The sequence below is a fragment of the Dermacentor albipictus genome, chromosome 8 (assembly GCF_038994185.2).
Source record: "Dermacentor albipictus isolate Rhodes 1998 colony chromosome 8, USDA_Dalb.pri_finalv2, whole genome shotgun sequence".
NCBI lineage: Eukaryota > Metazoa > Arthropoda > Arachnida > Ixodida > Ixodidae > Dermacentor > Dermacentor albipictus.
Window position 1 is genome coordinate 28,154,287 of NC_091828.1, and position 20,499 is coordinate 28,174,785.

At 46.6% G+C, this 20,499-nt stretch overlaps 1 protein-coding gene and 1 pseudogene across 4 annotated transcripts in view; both read left to right on the forward strand.

The window, feature by feature from the left end:
• LOC135905247 (putative sodium-coupled neutral amino acid transporter 10) overlaps positions 1-20,499 on the forward strand; it is a 111,990-nt gene that overhangs the window by 30,403 nt on the left and 61,088 nt on the right. For 2 of the 4 annotated variants that reach the window (XM_065436255.1, XM_065436256.1), the window contains exons 6-9: positions 2,429-2,550; positions 8,003-8,105; positions 17,140-17,328; positions 20,359-20,439. In XM_065436255.1, coding sequence (XP_065292327.1) covers positions 2,429-2,550; positions 8,003-8,105; positions 17,140-17,328; positions 20,359-20,439 — 495 coding nt within the window. The remainder of the gene's footprint in view (positions 1-2,428; positions 2,551-8,002; positions 8,106-17,139; positions 17,329-20,358; positions 20,440-20,499) is intronic. The other 2 variants (XM_065436257.1, XM_065436258.1) reach the window with 1 other exon arrangement.
• Positions 11,297-13,366, forward strand: LOC135905227 (uncharacterized; annotated as a pseudogene).

Sequence of the window (20,499 nt, forward strand, 5' to 3'; positions counted from 1 at the left end):
AATCAAATGTGGTTGACCACGTCTAATTCGGCGGTGACTACCGCAAGCAGGAAATAGTCGCAGCTGGACGACGAAAACAAGGACGATGAGGATGGCGAGGACATCGCAAAGCAGGACCTTTAATAAAGTTTGTCCAATCTAATTGCAAAGCACGTGCAGGCGTAGCCGACGAATTAGCAAGATGAAGCTCTCGCGCCTGCGAGCATGCCGGCGTGTGCACATCACAATTTTGTGTGATCACGTGTCCAGCTGTGTTTACATTCCTTCTTTGGCCCATCTCTTTGCTCTTTAAACCGAAGCTTAGACTGGTCACTACAAACAAGACTCCAAATAATTACCTGTAGCACTCTGAAGCCAATGATGTTTTGTGCCGCGATTACTGGGTCATTAGCAGCTTATTGCAGCAGAAAAAAACAAGATAGAAAATTTTTGTGTCAGTACTCCTTTAAAAGCATGCGCTACGCTTTCGACGGCATTACACGCTGTGAAAGAGATAGGCAAAGATGCTTATCGCACGCAGTAGGATTGGCGGTGATAGCTGTGAATGCTGCGTGCGACGACCCCAGAGAAGATTCACTGGTATTGAAATGAGAAACTGAGTGCGTGCTGGCGTTTTCACGTGAGACAGGTGGGCAAGTATTGTGGCGATGCTGCCGCGGTGGACAGCTATATACTGTTCTCTACCAAGCTTGCCTCGCGCATTTTCTTGTTTACATGGGATGTAGCAGCCAGAGCATGTATCATACGATCACAGTTTGGTGACGCACTGAATGTTGGTGCCGAAAATCTTGTTTTCCGGGAACATATGCACCGTTGGATCATTTTTCTTGTGTTCTCACTCGCGAACATTCGTGCCAGGAGAACGTATGTAACAGGAACGTGTCAATGGGGTTCTACTGTATTCAGTATATCATGAAACTGTCATGTCATCAGAAGTTGCGAGAGTAAGTGGTCCATTCATTCACTTATATTTCTTCTGCTGAGCTTTCTCCTGTGTGTTCAACTCCTTTTCTTCTCAGCTGCCACTTACTGTGGGCGCTTATCTGGTCAGCTGGCACAACTGGTTTGGGCCACATGTGTGAAGTGGATGCTTTGTTCATTCGCTCTCGCACATCCCTAGGTTGCACGACTGACTCACAGTTGCCTGTTGGCTTTAGCCACTGGTCTTTATCTTAAATATGTATTGTGTACGATATTTTATGTAAACCTTTCAATAAAAATTCAGTTATGCAACAAAGTTTATCATCGTTATGTCAGCACTTTACTATTGTTTATATTTTTGCATAAGTTATAGCTCCCCCTCCACCTTCTCGGGGCCAGCTCTTTTTTTGTTCTTCGTGGCAAAGTTGCCAACCATACCTCAGCAACTTCCACTTGGTTAGTGACCTTGGATTTGCCTGCTCGCCATGACTGCTGCAGATGAATTCATAGTCACTATCCACACAATCGTGTATGGTGACCACACACTTCAAAGACTTACGGCAAACATGTTGTCATGCGCAATGGTAAATGCAACAATGTCAAATTCAAACCGTGCTGGCCTTTTTTGCATCTTGGTACTTTTCACGCTGATCATTATGGCAATGCCTACTCCACCGCTTCGTTTTGGTTGGACACTAGCACCACTTCTGTCCTTCGGCATTGCGCATTTGCAGCGCTTGATCTCTTCTGAGGGTCATCTGAATTAATCGGTGCACTGCAATTTATGTTTCAATTAGCAAGAGTTTGATACTTATAAGTGACGCGTATGATTCCCAGGACTAGAGCTGGTTTGGGCTTGTTGGTGCAACATATTGGTGAGCTGCAGTGCAGATATGCACCAGGACAGAACACGCGCACTTTTGTTATATCGATGATGGGCTTAGAGAACAGTCAAATATTGTCAAGAAAAGCGTGTGCGATGGTCGGCTTGCATATCACTGCAATTCGCGTGACTGTGAACTGTTGTTTGCTCAACGTACGGTTGTCAGCAGAAGCGGTGATCGACTAACATGTGAAATAACTGATGCTGAAATGATCTCACGATTTGGCTCTGGGCATGTGAGCATGCCATCTGTGCACTTGTCAGATGAGGAGTTAGCCTTCCTAACGGTGTGAATTGCGCATGTGCAGTATGATGAGTGACAGGTATAAACACGGGTCGGCGACAATGAAGCATTCTGCTGGAAGTTAGTGCTCGTCTGTAGTCTCGTTTCTTCTGTCCTTGTGTATATCGCACTGCAATTCACAATTTCTGTGCATACTTGAAAAAGGTTGGAAAATATTAATGTGGGCAAATGTCGCATTTGTATGAGCTGCGTATCATTGGGCAACAAAAGGAGAGAGGAACAGCCAGCCGACAACATTTGTACAGTGCAGTGCATCCTGCTATGAGGCAGGCTTGTTGATGACCCTTCCCTGACAGCATGTGGGGTTGGTGCTGATGCAGGTGTTTGTGGAGAGCTTCCCGGTGCTGTGGTCGGGTGCCTGGTGGGACCGGGTGGTGTTGTGGCGTCACGAGAACCTGCTGTCCGTGCTGCCTATCTTTGCCATGGCCCTCTCCTGTCAGCCGTCAGTGCTCTCAATTTTGGCACATCATTGCATTTCATTCCGTTCTAGGCTCATTCAGACATGGCAGAAAGGACTTGACAAAAAAAAATTATAAAGGGCCACTGAAGCAGAATGGTAGTAGTAGCTGCTCCCCGGTTTAGATTTGGAATGACCCAACTTGCAGCTCGTGGATAGGACTGCTTGATACGATTACCTTGTTGCCATGGTAACATTATGTGCAGCTTGAGGCCAGGTGGTGAAGCAGTGCCAGCTGTCTATAGCAGAACTTGGATTTTGCTTCAGTGGCCCTTTATAATTTTTGTTTTCGAAACTGGCTTTAAACGGCATATGTACGGATAGTATAGTCATTTATAATGTAGTTACTTTTTGTTCAGTGCCCTACCATCACGCTATTTACAAGGTGGGCTTATATGTACTTTCAGTTTCGTTAATCAGTCTTGGTCCCCGTTACCTTTTAATCAACTATTGGGAACATTTTAATGCGACAAGATTATTTATAATATAGTCAAGTCCCATTAATTCAACCCATGTGGGACTGCAAGACTTGGTCAGATTATTGGAAAAGTGAAGTTAACAAATCACAGCAAAATTAACAAATTCAAATCTTCTTATTGCTGAAAGTAGTCTGTAATGTCTTTGTTTTGTGCTGTCAAAGCATGGGACTTAGCCTGCATGATGCAAAGAAAGCCAACATGTTTAAACACTTCTTCAGTATGGCACAACACAAAACAAGCAGGAACCAATGGCTTCACAAGCAGATAGAGCATCAGCCACTAATAGGTTGTGGGGATGCGCGACTCTCGCGCATCCCCAGATATCTTGTTTTCCCCATCTCCTGCAATCCCGCTTCGCCGCGTGGCCTGCGTGACGCCCGCGGCGGTCGGTGTGGTTGAAGCGCAGCGCGAGAGATGGCGCGAGTGTTGCGCTGCTACTGGCGGGGTTACTTGGGTGCGGGAGCGGAAGGCGCTTCCTCTTTTATTCGAGACAGAAAGCGGTACGGACGATGCCGTGCCGCGCGTGCGCCGACCCATGCTTCTGCGAGACCGTCTCGCGTGGCCGCCTTCGAACGCACCACCGTTGGCGTGACCGTACACGCGAACGACCAGGCATTGGGATCCAGCATGGGGCGAACATATTCGCTCGCTATCCGGTCGCGGTGAGTCGGACTTCTAGATTTGTCGCGCGCCCATCGGCATGTTTTGTGGATAGCAACTCGGCTAGCAGGCATTGATCTATGAAAGGTGCAATAAATGCCCTTGTGATTGTTTGCACTACTGTGTTGTCGTTCCTTTGTCCCAAGAGCATGGAGGAGAACCCCACAAGGTAAAAAATGATAACCCCTCCCCTACTGGAAGCAGGGGTGTATGCAAAGTTTGTGCAACCCTAGGAGAGGGCTCGGTTAATTTTTTTTTAGCGTTTGAGCTACATTATGCTACTACTTTGAAGAGAGGTGCAAGCAAAGCTCGGGATGCGCAGCTCTTCGTTGTCGTAACACCTTGGCTTTGCACTCCCTCACGTGAGGCTGGCACATCGACGACGAGCCCTGTCTCGAGCAAGTTCCCGGCGGCGTTCATCAAATGCCGCATGTTCTTCGGCTGAACGCATGACGTGCGGGCCACTTCCGTTGCCATTCCTTCAACACAGCCTGCTCTTTGGCAGAAGAAACCAAATGCGGCCTCCCCGTCTGACTGCCGGGCCTAAACTGGTGGGAAATGGAGGGTGCAAGGCGAGTGAACATGTGATCGCACCCTTCCCTTTTTCCGGAGGGAGGGAACACCTGTGATCGGCTCGCACCTTGCACTGTGTCTACTTCTTTGTGCATATAAAACCTAGCTTTGAAGGGCATGTATGACGAACCGACAGTGGCTGGATCGGCTAGCGTGCTTGTCTCGCAACCTGGAGGTCGGTGGCTCGAAGCTGCAGCTCGACAAGTAATTTTTGTTTCCACACGGCTTGGGTTTTTTTTGTACGGTAACACCAATGCTGACACGAGAGAGGCAATACAAGCTTCGCTTGAAAAATAAATTTAAATAAAACAAATACACGCCTTCGTAAGCAGTAGCACCTTCTGCTGAATTTTACTTTCATGGTTCTTTTACTGCTGCTTTCCGGTGCATTCAAATTAAACGAAGTGAAATTTATGCGTTGGCTGCATTAAGCTGTAATACAGTAAAACTTAGTTGATACAATCCCATTTGATAGGATTTCACGCCACCAACATTCGTGATCAAAAGCACACAAAATGGCCCTACACAGTTAGGCCTTTTTTTTTTGCCGTTTGGTACATTCCTGGAAAACACTATCTTTTGGCACCGACGTTCCACACATCGCAAAACTGCAATTGTATGATACGGTTCCTGGCCACTAGATCCCATGTAAACAAGAACAAGTGCAAGGCGCATGCGATCGAGAAAAGGGGCTGCCCGCCACAGCACCATCCCCGCACTATTCACCAATCTGCGTCACATGAAAACATAGGAACGCACTTGGTTTTCTTTACCAGTACCGGCAAATCTCCACGTGGGTAATCAGGCTATTGCTACCAACCCTATCGGGATCTTCATTCATCTGTTTTACAGCACTTGTGGCATAGTTTCGTTGAAAGCATACTGCATGCTTTTAATGGGTGATAATGCAAATGCGCCGCCACTTCCTGCCACCACTTTGAGCGGGACAAATCCGAGTGTGCATCGCTTGCGGAAATGCGATTAGGCCACAGTCGCTGCATTGGTTGAACAAACCACGTGCTGCCGTCGTGCACCGCTTCCACAGCCAGAAATGGCACAAGCAAGAAGGCACTCGTGCAACACTTGTGTTGGTCTGTTTGACAGTTGTACATCGAGGTTGCACAAGTATTTTATCTCGAGGAAAAGTTGAATGTACTCGCAAGGAGAAGTTGGGCGTACTCTCTGTCATCGACCACAACCTAAATAGAAAGTACATAAACATTGCCAGTGAGCTTGGACTGTTAACATGCTTGGCCTGCTCGGCCAGAGACCTTGGCTTGCTGGCAGTAGCCGCACGGTGTTCTGTGGGTGCGAGGTCAACAGACACCCAATATCCCTCGATCCTCGCGGTCTTTCCACGCGGGGCCCAGGCACCATGTATGAGAGATCGTGCGTGGGTGGGACAATCCGAGGAAGCTGCTGGCACCAATGCCTGCCCATTGCTGGGTGTCACGAAATCTGCCGAGTTTTGGAGATATAGCGTAGTTGAAATGTTGGAAGCGAGGGACAGCAAAGAACATTTGGTTTGGGACAAGCACGTGCTCTTGCAGCAGTCATTGAGTGAACTCAGTTCGTGTGTCTTCAGGTGCGCTTCACCACACTTTAGTTAGTAAGCAGATGTGTACTGCAATTTGCAGTGCCCATAAAACATCGAACCTTAATTCGTGTAATAGCCGGAAACTTTGCCATCTTTATTAGTGTTTCACCTTTCAGGCAAAGCTGTGGCATTTTTAGTGATTTCAGCTTCTATAATTTCCTGGATAGTATGTTTTTTTTTCTAATTGTTTTCCAAAACGTGGGGACGAGGTTCTACTGTAACTACCTTTATTTCTGCCACAAATACAAATATAATAAATAGGATGGCCAGTCCGAGCTACAGTGGCGTGTTGTACTGTGAATGGCAGAAGGTAGCAGAAACATAATGATACAGTGTTATGTGACACAAAAGGGGTGACGTGCGACAAAATTTATCGCTACCCAGCACGTAGTAGCAATGTGTCAACATAACAAGAGCGTAACTTCAACAAAGCTAGACAGTCAACAATTATAAGGTAGGATTGAAATAATAGTAAATGGCACAACAAATACTAACAGATTTTCTCGTACTTACTGTTTTACTGAATGTTAATTAAAAACTAACAGACGAAATGGTTCCTTGTAGAGAATATATGGTATGGATAACTTGAACTCTTCTTCAGATGCAACTATCTTGTAAGGCATCTAAGGGTAGAAAATGCTGGGCTATGTTTAAACAGGTGCACCAAAATATGACAGACAAGGAAATGACTAGAGTAGAAATGTCTAAGTATAACTGTGTGAAAGAATAAGTCATCGAAAGAAGTCAAAGTAAATGAAAGATAAAAGGGAAAACTGTCATCCATGTAAATGTACCACAAAGCTACAAATGAAGCTTATAAAAAAAACCTTAAAAAGGCAGCAGAATTCAGTTTTGTGGCAGTGGTAGTTCTAGGTTAGAATAAATCCACTTGCACTGAATTTTTTTTTTTTTCACTACTGTTTCTGCATTACGATTCTTGCATGTGTTGAAGATCTACCAGGCCTCGATGCCGGCACCAACGTAACCGTAGATGTTGTGTAAGGCGGATAGTTCTACGGCTTAGCCTATGGACGTGCAGGCACACTTCAAATTGATCTAACCATTGCAGTTGGCATTGTAAATTCTACGTAGACTTGTTGAGGAGATTGTTGAAATAGGACGTGCTTGGAACACTGTGCTCTGTTCTTTTCCTCCCAGATCACTAATGAGATCAACTTTCAGTGCGAATAAATAAAATAGAATGAAAACAAAGAAAAACCTCAATTTGCTCATCCTTGTAAACAAGAACTTTCCAGTAGCACCTGTTTAATGTTGACTGTCGAAGCAAGTCCAGTGCACCAGTGTAAAATGTGGCTTTTTTAAGGAATGCCCATGAATGCATTTTCTGCGGTCTGCGACCTTCATTCAGGGGACATCTATGACAATGAGCGAATATATGTTGTCCCTTATAGGCATTGCAGCGAGTCCTCCCTCCCCCCCTCCTCCCGCCAATATAAGTATGTATAGGTATATTGTTTTCTCGAAGTAATGCAATGACAATGCCGGTACAAGTAGTTCTGATTGCGCTACCTTTGTTGTGTCTGCAGAAATACAGCGTAGTTCCTCTCGTTGCCTCAGCAACAAATTTGGGCTGTTACCAGTTCGAGTGTGACACGGGACTAAAAGCTTCTCAGGTTATAATAGCCAGACACACTGCTACTGCTGATCTTAGATCTAGAAGAGTAGTCAGCACAGATAACTAATCCTGCAGTAGAACTTCGAGAAGACGCTGTATGAATGTGCAATTCGCATGCCAATTTCTCGGTTGCCTTTGGCCATTGTTCCGATTTGACACATGGCACTACTTTATGTCTCAATGTTATTGGAAGATATCTTACTGAAAACAAGTTATTTGAAACAAGAACTTAAAAAGAAATCTTTTTATCTGTTTCTTGCCTACATGAAACTATGAATAAGATGTTGAAGTCCGCAGAACGGCATGGGCTACACAGGATAAAGACTCATTCATCACTCAATTTGTTGTGCTTAACTCCTGAATGCTCTCACTTAGTACGTCGGAATGTGGCATGAACTTGGTACATTTACTCATGCTAAGTCTGTAGTCGGGCACGGCTTAGTTACTTTGGGTGCCACCTGTTGTGTGCATTTCTCTTTTTCTTGGTTGCAGGCAGCTTTTTGAAATCTTCGACACGGTCAACGAGCCATCCTTGAAGCGCATGAACTCGGTGGTCAACGGTGCGGTCCAAATGTGCTCCATGGTCTACATCATGGTGTGTGGTTTTTCCTTCTATGTGCTCCAGAATGCATATGGTAGAACAGGCAAAAAAAAATTGCAGACAAGGCATGTAAAGAAGGCCATCTAGCGTGTGTTCAATTATGTGACAACTGCAACATAAGAGTTTGCCAATGTAATGGTCAAATCACATTCCATTCTTGGGGCAGTAGTGCAGTCCAGAAGGAAATGAAAAATTTGGCAGAAACTTAAGACCGCTTACATGTGGGAATGCAAAAGCATTATAGTTCTTTTTGTGAAATTTTTTTCGATCGGGAGACGGTGTGCTCATTTTATACACTCGTGACTTGGCACCTCCTCTTCCCCATTGGCTGCACTGACACATGCCGAATGACGCATGCAGTAAGCACACTTTTAGTTAGCCAGAACCATGGAACCTCTGTGGCGTCGGGGAAGCATGCTTGTCTCGCACCTCGGGGGCCTGTGTTTGATTCCCACCCAAACCAAAATGTGCCAAATTTTGTTCTCAAAGCCATTAACTTACTTTGTTTACAGGAACCTTCCTGAGAAATGTGACATTAATCCAAGCATTATTGAAGTGTTTTTACTCTTTGTGTCATCAGCCATTTTTGTTACAGTCGCTTGGTCACGCTGCTGACTATGATGCCAGATTTTCACATAATGGGGCATATCATGCTTTCGCATTAAAAATTTGATTCATGATAAAATGGTAGTGTGCAGTTGTAGGTAGGACACAAGGAATGGGAATGAGAGCGCACAATTACAGCTTGATTAAAAAATTTTCTGAACAGTTCGAGACCACCAAAATGTCATAACTACAGTCAGGCCCACTTGTAATGACCAATATGTTTGAAGACATGGTCTTACTTGGCATGAACAAGGGTGGTGTGACAGACAAAGAGTAAATTAAAATATGTGCTTTTATTTTGGATTGAACGAATGCATGTGGCTCAGGGTTTGGTTGCGTGAAATGCCTCATTACACAGCTAGACTGTGCAGGTGACAAGTACATTGATTTTAAGACATCCTTCTTTGCCCTACAAGTTTCACAAACACTGAGAAAAGGAATAAACATCTTGGAACAAACGGAATGATGAGGCACTCATGAAGGCAAGATGCCACAGCACTGCTGCCTGTCTTGTTTTGATAACTCGTGGGCATCCATCCTGTTGCATTTATCTACAGCCCTTGTAAACTGAAAGCCACCGGAGTATCTGTGAATGGCAATGCTTGGCCTGCCCAATGATTGATTAACTTTTGTCTTAGTCGCAACACTGCATTGTGGCTGGTAGAGATAAAATAACAACCAATTATTACTAAGACCAGGAGCAAGTGTTGCTTTTTTGGCTGCCTTATTCTCTTGTAATCTGCATATGTGCGTCTTGTGCTTCTTTTTAACACTGAGCACACATTAGTTCCATAACTTCAGCAAGTTCTCTTTGGAAGTTGCATATACAGTAAAACCTCGTTAATTCGGATTTCACAGATCCAAAAGAAATGTCTGAATTAATAGACTGTCAAATTATCGAGAGTACAAAGAAAACAATGAACAAGTGCTTATTACGTCAACAGGCCCTTATTTACTGAATGAATCGGGAAATACCGTGTCTATTTTGCATGAAATGAGTGCAGAAGCTGCAATTCTTGTCATTTCATGACTGATTAGCACTCGCAGTGGTGAAGGCCTCGCAATCAGTTTCCTTGGCTGCGCGACCACGGCGCGCATCTTCTTCTGAGACTTAGCTGTTTACTACTGCGCGCACATCGCAATAATTTTTTCATCAGTGTCACCACCCATCATGACATAAACGGTGGCCATAAATCATGAATTATCAGCTATAAATCATGAACAGCGTATAGCAGCTAGTATTGTTTAAATTCTTCTATCTTGTTTCTGCTTTCTGATTTCTCATTTATCGGCTGCTGTGATGGGTGGGGTCTTTAGTACAGCAGGACAATTTCCTGGCGCCAGCATTCGCGACTGAGAACAGTAAAGCAGTCAGTTTCACCCAAAAGGCGAGCCATCGATTGTGATTGCAAATTACTAGACAGCTACGGTGAAACCTTATTACTACGAATACTACATTAACCAACTTCTCAGGTTAATAAACTTTTAGGAAATCCCCTTCAGACTTCTTATGGTTCCAATTTAAAAATATTTCAGTACTGTGAACTTCAGAATACCAAACTTTTCAGAATAACAATCGTTATTCAGGTTCTGTGTCATGTTAACAATGCCTCAGTACTACGAACTAATGTTTCGTAATCGGGGGATTATTAGATTTCCGTGTATGCTTCACTGCAGCTGAAACAGTAGGCTAGCAGGTGACAAGGCACAGAAAGCGGACGCCACTGCACATGGGTTCAGAAAACCTGAGACAGCGCTCAATAAAAACATGCAGGAGATAATTTTTTTATCTGTTGTAGAAGCGACGATGCATCGGGTTTTGTGAGCGCATGCTCTACCCAGACAAGAGTTGCCTAGCAACAGAGGTGTGTCTCTTCCTTCTTTTGCCCCTCTTTCTGTGCACGCCTCTTTCTTTTGCACTTCTTTCTGCAGCTGTACTAGTTGCACGCGTGGATAAACGTAACCTCTGTACTTGTGGGGATGCCACGCGGTTGCACTTTGCACTTTCCGAACAGTGTTATTTATGCACGCTTGCGCTTTGGAATAGTTCAAGTGTCCGCCTCGAATGAGACATTTGCTGTGTCCATGGCAAAGAATATGAAAAAGAAACAAACAACATGAAACATTGCACTTTGGAGGCAACATGGAGCTTCCTTTTTGTCTGGTTTTTTCAGCATCAGCATCTGCTTTGCATACGTCACTCTTAATATACAATGGTGTATGATGATGGAACTTATGGAATCTATAGACAGGGCCAGTCAAGCTAAGCTGCCTTTGGCGCAGCTTTTATCCCATCTTCCTCACCACACCTCATACATGTCCTGTACTTGTGGTAAGAAATAAACTCAAACTCAAAACTCAAGATAGTAACAGTGCGGGCCGGTAGCCAGCAGCGTGTAGTATATCAGTTTCAGTTTCTGTTTGCCCTTACACGCCGCCAGTGGCGCCAGTGTTTCCACCTGTATATATACATGCCTCTGAATAAAGAGGGCTAGTTCCGTTGCGGCCGTGACTGTATTCGTGGTTCATCTGCGGCTACCGCCGAAACACAACAATGGCGACGAGGGTGGGACCTTTTCGAGGGGCGTAACCGCGCCTGCAACTTTACTACGCCATGAGCTGTATCGGGCTCGCTCCGCCGCCCCCATTCTTGCCTGTACCCGGCCGCCCTCCTGTTCCCTGGCCGCAATGGTACCGGATGTTCGAGAACTTTCTGCTGGCATCAGGAGCATCCGACTTCAAGCCCGAACGTCGCAAGGCCCTGCTGATACACAGCCTCGGCGTTGAGGGTCAACGTATCTTCTCCAGCCTACTGCTTACGTCGGATGCCGCCCAGAGCGGTGAGTCAGCTGCCGGCGGTAAACGTAGTAAGGAGAGCGAAGACGCCGCTCAGCCTTCCGTTTATGACGAAGCTATCGAAACCTTAAAGCAACATTTCACAAGCACAAGCAATGTCGTCGCGGAAAGGCACCGGTTTCGCCGACGTATGCAACAACCGGGGGAGTCTGTACAGGAGTACGTTGCTGCACTACGTGCTCTCGCGGTAGCATGTTCTTATGTGTCTCTGGAAGACTCGCTTCGTGACCAGTTCGTGGAAGGGGTCGCGTCCCAGCATCTTCTCGAACGCCTTCTTCTTGAGGGCTCGACCCTCTCGTTCCCCCGAGCAGTGTCATTAGCTTCACAAGTCGAACAGGCCAATGAGGACATTCGAGAATTTGCTTCCGGCAATGTGCAGCGCATATCAGGGCACTCTCGCATGGCGCTATACGACCATAGAAGCACTGGAACGCGCCACACTCCGCGTAACGACGCGCCCCTGCGTGAACCTCGTACCGAGGCGAGCCTGCAGCACGACAGCCGCCAACCTGCCTCGTATCTGCGCCCATACAACTCGTCCTCTCACTGCTATCGTTGTGGTTCGCGCCAGCACCGTGCCGCATCAGCCCGCTGCCCAGCCCAAGGCCAACGTTGCTATCATTGTGGTCTCTTTGGTCACTTCAGCGCGGTATGCAACAAGAAGCGACGGGCCGTTGCGGTTCGTGAGCTTAGCGAACAGGCATTGCCCGACAATGAAACTTTGCCCGACAGTGAAATTGACAATGAAGCTGTGAGCATTCTATGTGTGACCGCGTCCGGCCGCGCCGGAATTCTAGTGGAGGTAGCAGTTGGTCACACGACTTTAACATTCCTTATCGACTCGGGATCTTCAGTCTCCATTCTAGCGGGGGATCTTTTTGATGAACATTTTGCCGAACAGGTGCTGCTGTCCGCGCCCCGTGTGCAGCTGTTAGATTATTCAAAAAAGCCTATTCCAGTGCGAGGGTGCTTTCTTTCGAAAGTCGCATACAAGGAACGCGAGGCGTCCATTCTGTTCTACTTTGTTTCCCAAGGTACATCGCTTCTGGGTATCGACGCCATTATGGCTCTTGACTTCCAGATTGATGGCTCGTCCCTCCGCTGCCTTGAGACTACTACGTCAACTAGCAGTGATACCAACGTACAAGTTCCAGTTCAGGAACCGGTTTCATCTGCACGTCTTCCAGCACAGTTGCGCAATGAATTTGCATGTCTTTTCGACTCCGCCCTCGGCCTAGCAAATGAGTTTGTGCATCGTGTCAAAGTAAGGCTCTCGATTCCACCCGTTGCAGCAAAACTTCGCCGCCTTCCTCTTTCACTCCGAGCTCGGGTATCTGAGGAACTTCGTCGGCTAGAGCAGTTGGGCGTGATAGAGCGCATTAACGCTTCAGAATGGGTGTCTCCGATTGTTGTTGTTCAGAAGAAGGATGGAGGCATTCGTGTTTGCGTGGACCTACGGGAGCCTAATAAAGCTGTCGTGACGGATAGTTTCCCTCTTCCACACACAGAAGAACTCCTCCACAGTCTTTATGGGGCAACGCATTTTTCGAAGCTAGACCTCGCGTCGGCCTATTACCAGGTTTTGCTCGATCCTGAAAGCCATGACTTGACAGCTTTCATAACTCACGATGGCCTCTTCCGCTTCAAGCGCGTTTGCTTCGGGTTGGCATCCACCCCGGCTGCATTTCAACAAATCATGTCGAAAATCCTTCAAGGATGTTCTGGTGTTTTGTTCTACATCGATGACATCATTGTTTTCGGGAAGAGCGAACAGGAACACTTGGCCAACCTGACCGCTGTACTGCGGGGCATCAAGGAAGCAGGGCTCAAGTTGAATGACAAGTGCGTATTTGGCGTACAGGAACTTTCCTTCTTGGGACACAGAATCACACCGCAAGGCATCTCCCCTTTGCCAGAGAAAATTGTTTCCATTATGAATACTCCGGCGCCCACTGATAGTACTAGTCTGCGCTCTTTCCTCGGACTGATCGAGTATTATGCCAAATTCGTTCCCAGGCTTGCTGATGTGGTAGAACCAATGCGAGCTCTTCTCCGGAAGAACCAGCCATTCATATGGAATGATGCTGTAGACGCCAGTTTCGCCCAGGTGAAGTTTCTGCTCTCTTTAAGCAAAGTCCTGCACATGTTTGATGCGTCCCTTCCGGTTGTAGTGTCCACTGACGCGTCCGACTGCGGACTGGGTGCTGTTCTCCAGCAGGTTGATGGCCACATGCTGCGAACTGTTGCCTTTGCTTCACGCAAACTTTCACCTGCAGAGAAGAAATACGGAGTTGGAGAGCGTGAAGCGCTGGCGTGTGTTTGGGCCTGTGAGCATTGGCATACGTACTTGTGGGGACGGCATTTCACATTGCGCATGGACCACGAAGCTTTGGTCTCGCTGCTCTCTTCTCAAGGCACTGGGCGCCGCCCCCTTCGCATTGCACGCTGGTCCGAACGGCTGCTTCGCTACAATTATACAGTAGAGTATCGGAAGGGGTCTCAAAACCAGGTGGCGGATGCCCTTTCCCGCCTTCCAGTTCCGTCTCCGCAGGAAAATGTCTCATTTGATGAGGTTGTGTCCTTTGTTGAGTTACCGTGCCTCACTAAAGAGCAGTTTCAACAGGCCCTTCGTGATGACTGCATGTTAGAACAAGTCAAGATCTATGTCGCCACATCTTGGCCTGCACATAAGACGCTCTCGGGCGAACTTCAGCCTTTCTTCTTGGTACGTGAAGAATTGTCCGTCGTTGACAATCTGCTCCTGCGCGGCGAACGAATCGTCGTTCCCTTGGTTCTCACACCGCAGGTAATCGCTGCTGCCCATGAAGCTCATCCTGGTATTGTTCGAACAAAAGCTCGGCTACGAGAACGGTACTGGTGGCCAGGCATGGACAGGCAAGTGGAGCTTTCCATCCAGAACTGCAGCATATGTCAGATGGCTGACAAAAGTACGAAGACTGCTGCCACCCCTTTGCAGCCAGTACCCCTGCCAGAGCGTTCATGGCAGAAGCTTGCTGTTGACATCGTCGGCCCTATAGAGAGAGCCCCACATGACTGCAGATATGCCATTACGCTCATCGACTATTTTTCCAAGTGGCCAGATGTTCAATTCTGCAGTGAAGTATCCTCCCGCACAGTCATCAACTTTTTGCTTCACGTGTTCGCCCGTGAAGGCTATCCGGACGTGGTGGTCTGTGACAACGGGCCCCAGTTCTCATCTAGGGAGTTCATTGAGTTCCTCAAAGATCGCGCCATCCGCCTTGTGCACTCTTCCGTTTACTACCCCCAAGCGAACGGACTAGTCGAGCGGTTTAACCGGGTCTTCAAGAATTTTGTGCAGGTCGCTATGCTGGAACAGCGCCCGCTTCGCCAAGCGGTTACAGAGTATTTGGGCATATATCGCTGCACGCCACATGCCACTACGGGAGTTCCACCGTCTGTTCTCCTACACGGACGGCGACCGAGAACACGCCTTGACGTTGTGGGTCACCCGTCACCAGCTTTCTTCAGCGATCCTGTTTCCGAACTTCATCGTCTGCACCAACGAGTTAAGAGCAAGCAAGACTACAGCAAAGAGTACACAGACCATCGCAGGGCCGCGAAGAAGACAACAGTGTCTGTTGGTGATTACGTTAGAATAAGAAAACCTGGAATATCGGTTAAGGGAGACCTCGCGTTTAGCCACCCGAGAAAGGTAATCAGTCAACAAGGTCCATCAACGTTTCGGCTTGATGATGGACGAACCTGGAACGCGTCGAAGCTATCCAGGGTACCTGCAGCTTCAGCCACATGGAATCAGCCGCATAATGCTGTTTCCGAACCCGTGACTCCGTCGTCGGCACCTCGGCAATCCAACGATTATGCCTCAACAGCTCGTCCCGAAGCCTCACCAGCTACGCCCATGCTACGAGCTCCAGCGTCAGCTATGCCGGATGACCGTGTGCTTCAACATCGGGTCCAACCACCGAGGAACAGAAGGCCTCCAGATCGATACCGGGACCACATGTAGCTTGGGTGCTAGGTGCAGACGGGTGCAGTGTCAAAACTTGAGTGCTGCACGAACTATGTGCACATGCCTGTGTTTCTGTGAGCAATTTGTCGTTTTTGCTTTGTCTTTTTGGCGTTGCTTGTCCTAGGCCATGCTGTATAATTATTCCATACAGTATTATTAATGTTGAGCACATGACATGTATAGTGAAGATAATTGTAATTAATTGCAAATACTGTATATATGTGTAACAACACTAATCTATTATTAGTTACCTTGTTCTTGTAACTTGTTGTTCTTGTTACCTTGTTCTTGTAAGGAGGGTAATATGTAGCATATCAGTTTCAGTTTCTGTTTGCCCTTACACGCCACCAGTGGCGCCAGTGTTTCCACCTGTATATATACATGCCTCTGAATAAAGAGGGCTAGTTCCGTTGTGGCCGTGACTGTATTCATGGTTCATCTGCGGCTACCGCCGAAACACAACACAGCGATGTTTTTGTGGATAGCGCAAAAGGTGACGACGTATGAACTAACGGGTTGATGGGCTGAATGGTTAACTTTGGGGCTTTAACTACAACAATATTTCAGAATAATGAATGATTTTCGGCACTCCCACATGATTCATCATATCGAGATTTGACTATACAAAGTGAAGATAGTTGTTTTTTCGGCCATATACACTCGTAAACATACACATAGTAACTAAATTAACAAGCGTAGTGTCACACACGCACAGGCAAACATAAGCACATCTCACTCAATGAGTGCGGACACTTGCTGTCTAAACACTGGCATGAGGAAGAGCAGCACCAGCAGCAGGCGAATTTACTTTCATGCTGCCTCTCGCTTCATTGTGAACTAAGTGGCAAGAACACAGCACACACAGCGCCATCAGCTCTCGGTGCACCTTGACTCTGCGCTCTTCACAGATTGCTTTCAAGATAATGCTTGCTCTGCTCTGCCTAGCTGCATCATATGCAGCCACCGCTGGAGTGCAGTGCACTCCAGTCAGTGGTCAGTGGTCAAGTGTACTGTCATATTGTCAGTACAGCTCATTACCGAGGCTGCTGGTATTCCATTTTACAAAAAAATACGAAATCTGCTTAACAGCTTAAGAGATTGTTGAATTGAAATACGCTGCTGAGCTACAAGAATGGGAAGAAAGGACACACCCACAACAGGTGGGCAACACATGGACACAGGACACAAATTCAGGTGCCACATGCAGCCTTTTCTTGCATTCTTCTTTCCATATAATGCCTTTGAAGGCAACATGTATAAACAAAGACAAAGAAGGTTTATTTTTCACAATGAGGAAGTTGAAGGCATGTCTTGACGTACCTTCAACTCTTACAACTGACCCCAACCTAAGCTCTTCAGCTCAAGAAAAATATGGACAGTGGCGAAGGAAACGGGACAAATGCAGAATTAACACATGTTTTCTGTCACTGCCTTCATTTCTGGCCTAATCTTTACACTGGGTCTTTCTTTCTTTTAAATGTCTGCGAGACCACTCTTTGGCCCTCATGTGCCAACAGCAGACAGCACCCCTGACTTGCCTACTACTGTGTGCAGATGGGCTTCTTTGGGTACGTGGCGTTCTGCGGCAGTGGAGGTCCTCTGCCAGGCAACGTGCTGGTGCGCCTGGGCTCCTCGCTGGCCTCCGAGTTCATCAAGCTGGGCTTTGTGGCTACCCTGGTGGTGTCCTTCCCGCTCTGCCTGTTCCCCTGCCGCACCAGCCTCCACTCCCTGCTCTTCAAAAGGGTGAGCCGCCGGTACCATTGTATCGACTTTTTGGGTGGCAAAGTAAACGGTGGAGCATATTTTGCCATGATAACTTTCGGTGATACGATTACTCTTGTGTACCCTGGCATCTAACTTCGTGCATCTTTACAGTGTGGGCCACTTCCTTGACACAAAATTCTAGTGGTTTCGTTTGTTGACATACTCGACTATACCGTTTCATTACTCCGTTTGAGCTTCATGTGGTAGTGCATTGCGTGTTCATTGCTCTTTTGGGCAACAACTGTGCTCCGTGAGATTGAAAGCACAGCCCCCTTCTTGCGGTCATCGACTGTCGTGTATCTGCGGGTGGACTGTGACCAGCAGCCGTGATCTTCTTTTGAAACAAGCAACTGTCAACGCCACATTGTCACAGTTGTAGCGCAAAAATGATGTGGAATAAAAAAAGGGGAAGCAAATGTCTCTCCAATAAATGTGGAGGTTTATAAACACAAATGCCACAGCACAGGCCACGACTTGCAGACCATGGCTCATGCAAGACCACTCAACTATGTGTGGTCCTTTTCTTATGCTGACACGGGAGCAGTTTACTGAGCTCAAGAAGTCACCAGGACAAAGGTTCCACATTCATTTCATAGTATGCCTAGGATGCCTCTGCCATGCTCAGGAAACACTGTGTTTTCGAGCTAGAAGGTGAGGTAGCGCCCAGTGATGAGTCGCAGAGAAGCCAGTTACAGCGCATACTGGTGACCTGTGCACAGCTTAGACTAGCGGGACTTGCATAGAATGGTGGCTCACAGCTGCTGGCCATATCCATAACGTTTCTGCCTCGATGACAGTTCCCATAGATCAAGCTTTGCTGGTTAACTTTTAGTTGCATGTGGCTGAGCACACTTCGCAGGAGCTTTCACCTATAAAGCAAGACTGCCATAGCAGTGCTATAGCCCTTGGGCTGTTCCTGCCATTTTACACAACAGGGAGTAAATCTGTTTGTTGATTAAAGTGCTGCCTGTGGCCTTGCCCGTGAGTTTCCAGTGAGTGAGAACCTGCTGCAGCATCCCTTCTGCATGTCATAAAGTGCAAGCGAGCTGTTTGTTCCTACCACACATTAGCCCATTCTGCACTAGATTTTTTAGATCTTTCTTTGGTATCTTAAGAGGCTGAATTAAAAACTTACGTGGTCTCAAATTCCAAATCTAGCTGCGGGTTAAGAGGCATCATAATGAAGTCAAGTTGGACACGAAAATACCTTTATTATATTGGATACAGTTAAATCTTGATACAGTGAACTCCAGTATATTAAAATTCTCGATATAACAGAGTATTCAACTTTTCACAACTTCTCGCCCATTGAACACTATGTATTTTTAACCTCAGTATAACGAAGTGAGTCCTCACGCAACTTCAGTATAACGAAATTTCACTGCTGCTGCAAAGAAATACCGAGACCATAAATGAAAACTTTCGCGGACCCAGATGGCCAAATGGTTGAACTACAAGCAGCAGCTTTCAAACACACCTCTCAAATTGGGCGCAGAGCACTGAAAGTGACCAGTGGGGTGGAGCAGCGTCATGTTTCGTGGAAAGCCCAAGTGCAATAAGGTCCTGTGATAAGTCACAAAGTGACTGTAAACAGTGAAAATGCTTGCATCTGCTAGACAATACCATAGTTATCGGAAAAGCGAAAACAAAACAAAACAAAACGAAAAGAGAAGCATGGGAAGCTCTCACAATCCACAAAAGAAAAAACCTGTGTGTAAGCATTCCCACTATCACACTCACAGAAGCTGAAATCAAATTCTCCGGATGGAATGAGTGCCCTTGAACTCTGTAGGTCTGGCTGCTATCGTGTTGCTGCATGACCTGTCACTGCTCCCCCCCCCCTCCCTTATCACTTTGTATATTAGCATGTTCTCTAACAAAAATCAAGAGATGGTAGTTTGCGCTTCATCCGTCTGCATCTTTCTTCCCTTCTTTGCCATCTTTTGTGCCAGTGTAAAACTCGGTGCAACCTTATCGTGAACGTGCACCAACTAGCCCTTTGATTGCTTTACTTAGCATGCTGCTTTTTCTATCATTGTGTGGTTGCGGTCTTGGCTCTCTTGTTTTGCCTTAGGATTGCCTTTTCTTGCCTTCCTGACGTTGTTTCCTAACCATCTCCCATAGCTGTCCTGCCTCACATGCAACTTAAAGGGCCCTTAAGTGGCTGAAACACTGCGATAAAGCAGCTTGCAAGCATTGTGCATGAATGTGGGGATGGAGGTGGGACTCATGGTCAGAAACATCTTCGTGAAATACTTCTTTCAAAACTGTTCCTGGTAAACACTGATGCCCTCTGCTAGGAGCAGCCTCAATCTATTGAGAGCAATGAAATTGGTGACAAACTTTAATACCTCTGCTTTCAAAAGGCCGTTGCATCAAGCCAAAGTGACTTGTATGCTGGCTGTGGCAACACAGAGATAAGCATTGGACAGATGGCATTGATTTCATATGGAAGTTCTGTAACTGCACAGCCATCGGCCCCTTTCATAATGTCTGCGAGCTGTTAACCGATTCGTCAGTAGGAAGATGGAAATGTATACAGTAGACTCCAGGAAAAGTGAAACTTGGAGAGGTGAAAATTTCAGATCAACAGAACATTCTATACATTTCAGGCTGTTTTCTATCTATAGGAGCCTTTCTATGGTGGCAAGAAGTATTTTTGTTTTCATCTTCGCCAACATAGAAGTGCCATAAAAAATGTTCTCTTCTCCAATGAGTGCTGAGAGTACATACCCCATTATTTACAAAAACATATAACACTAATCATTCAGTCCTTCTGTAAATTGTACTGTCTCGTCCGGAGAAATATTATGGTAAAAGGAACTTTAAGGGCCCTTTAAGTGCTCCCCCCGCCCCCCTCTTTTTTTTTTTTCATACTTGTCATTACTCAGAATGCACTCTAGGATTAATAGCGAAGCTCGCGGCATCTCATTGCAATATAATTTCCCACAAAACACGATATCGCATTTGCAGCCTCCTAATAATGCCCAGCATCGTCATCCTGTGCAGGCCAACAGCTCTCGTACATGTCTGAGCCCCTGTGCCCCAGAGCACGAAAATCTCTTGGCCACGGTCGCTCTGGGGGAACAGGCAAGTGTTGGGCTCGTCGAGTGAGTAGTAGCCGCGACGCTGTCTGTGTGGGCTGCCCAT